The sequence below is a fragment of the Octopus bimaculoides genome, chromosome 10, assembly GCF_001194135.2.
Source record: "Octopus bimaculoides isolate UCB-OBI-ISO-001 chromosome 10, ASM119413v2, whole genome shotgun sequence".
Classification (NCBI taxonomy): Eukaryota; Metazoa; Mollusca; class Cephalopoda; order Octopoda; family Octopodidae; genus Octopus; species Octopus bimaculoides.
In genome coordinates, this window is record NC_068990.1 from 15,787,322 (window position 1) to 15,789,998 (window position 2,677).

Below are 2,677 nucleotides of genomic sequence, written 5' to 3' on the forward strand. Positions count from 1 at the left end.
GACTGGCCTTTGTAGGGTTTCCGAGCGAGATCGTTGCCGGTGCCCCTGGACTGGCTCTTGTGCGGGTGGCACATAAAAGACACCATTTCGAGCGTGGCCGTTTTCGTGCGGGTGACACGTAAAAGCACCCACTACACTCTCTGAGTGGTTGGCATTAGGAAGGGCATCCAGCTGTAGAAACTCTGCCAAATTAGATTGGAGCCTGGTGTTGCCATCCGGTTTCACCAGTCCTCAGTCAAATTGTCCAACCCATGCTAGCATGGAAGGCGGACGTTAAACGATGATGATGATGTTGATGATATATATATATATATATGCAAAAATGGGTATAGGACATCACCAACAGTAAACAACATGAAATACAAAAATAAATGAGTTAAATACGCAAATAACGAGGGTAAAAATGGAAAGCAAGACAAGTAATACAAGGAATACAAAGAACGAACCTTCATCAGTTGTCGGCTGTCTATCTATTCTCCGTTTCGAGCAATCAACGACAATATGAGTCTTCAAAGACAATCGCTCCCATAAATACTAAAATAAAATTTTGTATTTTCTAGGAGAACCACATTCTACTCCATTTCTTAGAAGAGAGAAATCTTTGACTAAGTCCTGGCAGACACCAGAGAAACACAAGACATCAGGAGAAGTTCATTTCAACAAGACAACAAAACCTGTTAAAGGACAGAAATCTGAAGGTGAGGGATTTATCAATGGAAAAAGTAAAGTGAAAAAAGAAAAACAAAACAAGCCTGATCCAAAAATTGTTACTTTAGTTAATGCTTACAACACATTTTATGTCATTGTGATGGAAGAATTTAGGATTGTTTTTCTACAGTGATTTTGTAGGATATTATTTGAAGGAGAGTTAGTTGTTATTTCTAACAGGTTGAATAAGCATATAGAACCAGATTTATTCACTTTTGTAAACTGAGAGACAAAATTGTTTCAAATATGGGCACAAGACCAGCAATTTTAGTAGGAGAGGGTTAGTCAATTACATCAACCCCAGTACATGACTGGTGCTGAATATTATTGACCCTAGAAGGATGTAAAGCAAAGAGGACCTCAGCAGGATTTGAACTGAGAGCATAAAGAGCTGGAACAAATACCACTAAGTATTTTTGTCTGAGGCACTGCAAAATTGAAAGAGATATAGCCAAGGACTACAAAGTATTTTTGACTGATTCTCAAAGGTTCTTCCACCTACTGCTCCAATGCTTTTCATTTGTAGGACAAACAGCTGAAATATTTCTTAAGTTAGTTTAGTTTTAATTGAACAATAATTGTTCTTTGGTTGCTAAATATAGTCTGATAAAACTAGATATTTTCAAAGTTAGTAGAAGTTTTATTAGAATTCAATCTGTAGCTCGTAAGACAAAGAAACAAAAAAAAAAGAATAAGGTACTTATGTGAGTGGGGTTGTAGTAGATAAGGAGGTAGTTTTATTATCAAGTGTTGACAGGCTTAAATCTGCTGATAGAACAGGTGTAGGTATCTTGTTATAGAAGAGATACATGGCAATAGAAAAATCAAAACCAAGTCTCTATTTGAAAGAAATGTTTTTTTCAGACAAAAAAGAGAAGACTGGCTGGAATTCACTGACCAAAATCACTAGCAGTACTTTTGATGAATTTTCCAACCAAACCAAAGGAAGTCCTTCCAAATCAACCAAAGTGGAATCGGTTCCTAAGATGAAAGATGTACGAAAATCTTGGGCCATGGGTACCCTTGAGGTATTTAAGTTTTATTGAAGTTTTAACTGAAATATATCTTATAACTATTGTTGTTGTTGTTGTTAAGCCCTGGGTCAACCCTGGTTGGAAAGACTTAGAATTGGAAGCTTTCCAGTTGTGACCATCCCTTCTGCTCCCTATATGCATGGAACCCAGGTTCCTTTTTTAAGAATTGTAGATAGGTGCTAGTGTGGTTATGTGGTTAAGAAGCTTGCTTCCCTGCCACACGGTTTAGGGTTCAGTCCCACTGCCTGGCACCTTGGGCAAATGTTGTCTACCATAGCTGCAGGCTGCCCAAAGCCTTGTGGTTGGATTTAGTAAATGGAGGAAACTGAAAGAAGCCTACAATATATATGTAAGATGGCGAGCTGGCAGAATTGTTATGACATTGGACAAAATGCTTTGTGGAATTTCATCTGTCTTTATGTACTGAGTTCAAATTCTGCTGAGATTAACTTAACTTTTCATTCTTTCAGGGTCAGTAAAATAAATACCAGCTGAGCACTCCGCAAAATTGCTGGCCGTGTGCAGAAATGTGAAACCAATATGTATGAATGTGTGTGTGTGTGTGTGTGTGTGTGTGTGTGTGTGCATGCGTGCATGTGTATGTGTATCTATTTATGTACTTGTGTCTATATCATCATCATCGTCGTTTAACGTCCATTTTCCATGCTGGCATGGGTTGGACGATTCGACTGGGGTCTGGGAAGCCAGGAGGCTGCATCAGGCTCCAGTCTGATCTGGCAGTATTTCTACAGCTGGATGTCCTTCCTAATGCCAACCACTCCGAGAGTGTAGTGGGTGCTTTTTACGTGCCACCGGAACAGGGGCCATGGGAGGCTGGCAACAACCACGATCGGTTGGTGCTTTTTACGGAAGCCATTCAAGGTGGCACTGGCATTGGCCACGTGCAGATGGTGCTTTTTACGTGCCACTGGCAC

At 39.9% G+C, this 2,677-nt stretch overlaps 1 protein-coding gene across 1 annotated transcript in view; it reads left to right on the plus strand.

Moving 5' to 3' along the window:
- LOC106883752 (uncharacterized protein C8orf34 homolog) overlaps nt 1–2,677 on the plus strand; it is a 28,207-nt gene that overhangs the window by 8,110 nt on the left and 17,420 nt on the right. The window contains exons 5-6 of the mRNA XM_014934870.2: nt 561–698; nt 1,573–1,736. Coding sequence (XP_014790356.1) covers nt 561–698; nt 1,573–1,736 — 302 coding nt within the window. The remainder of the gene's footprint in view (nt 1–560; nt 699–1,572; nt 1,737–2,677) is intronic.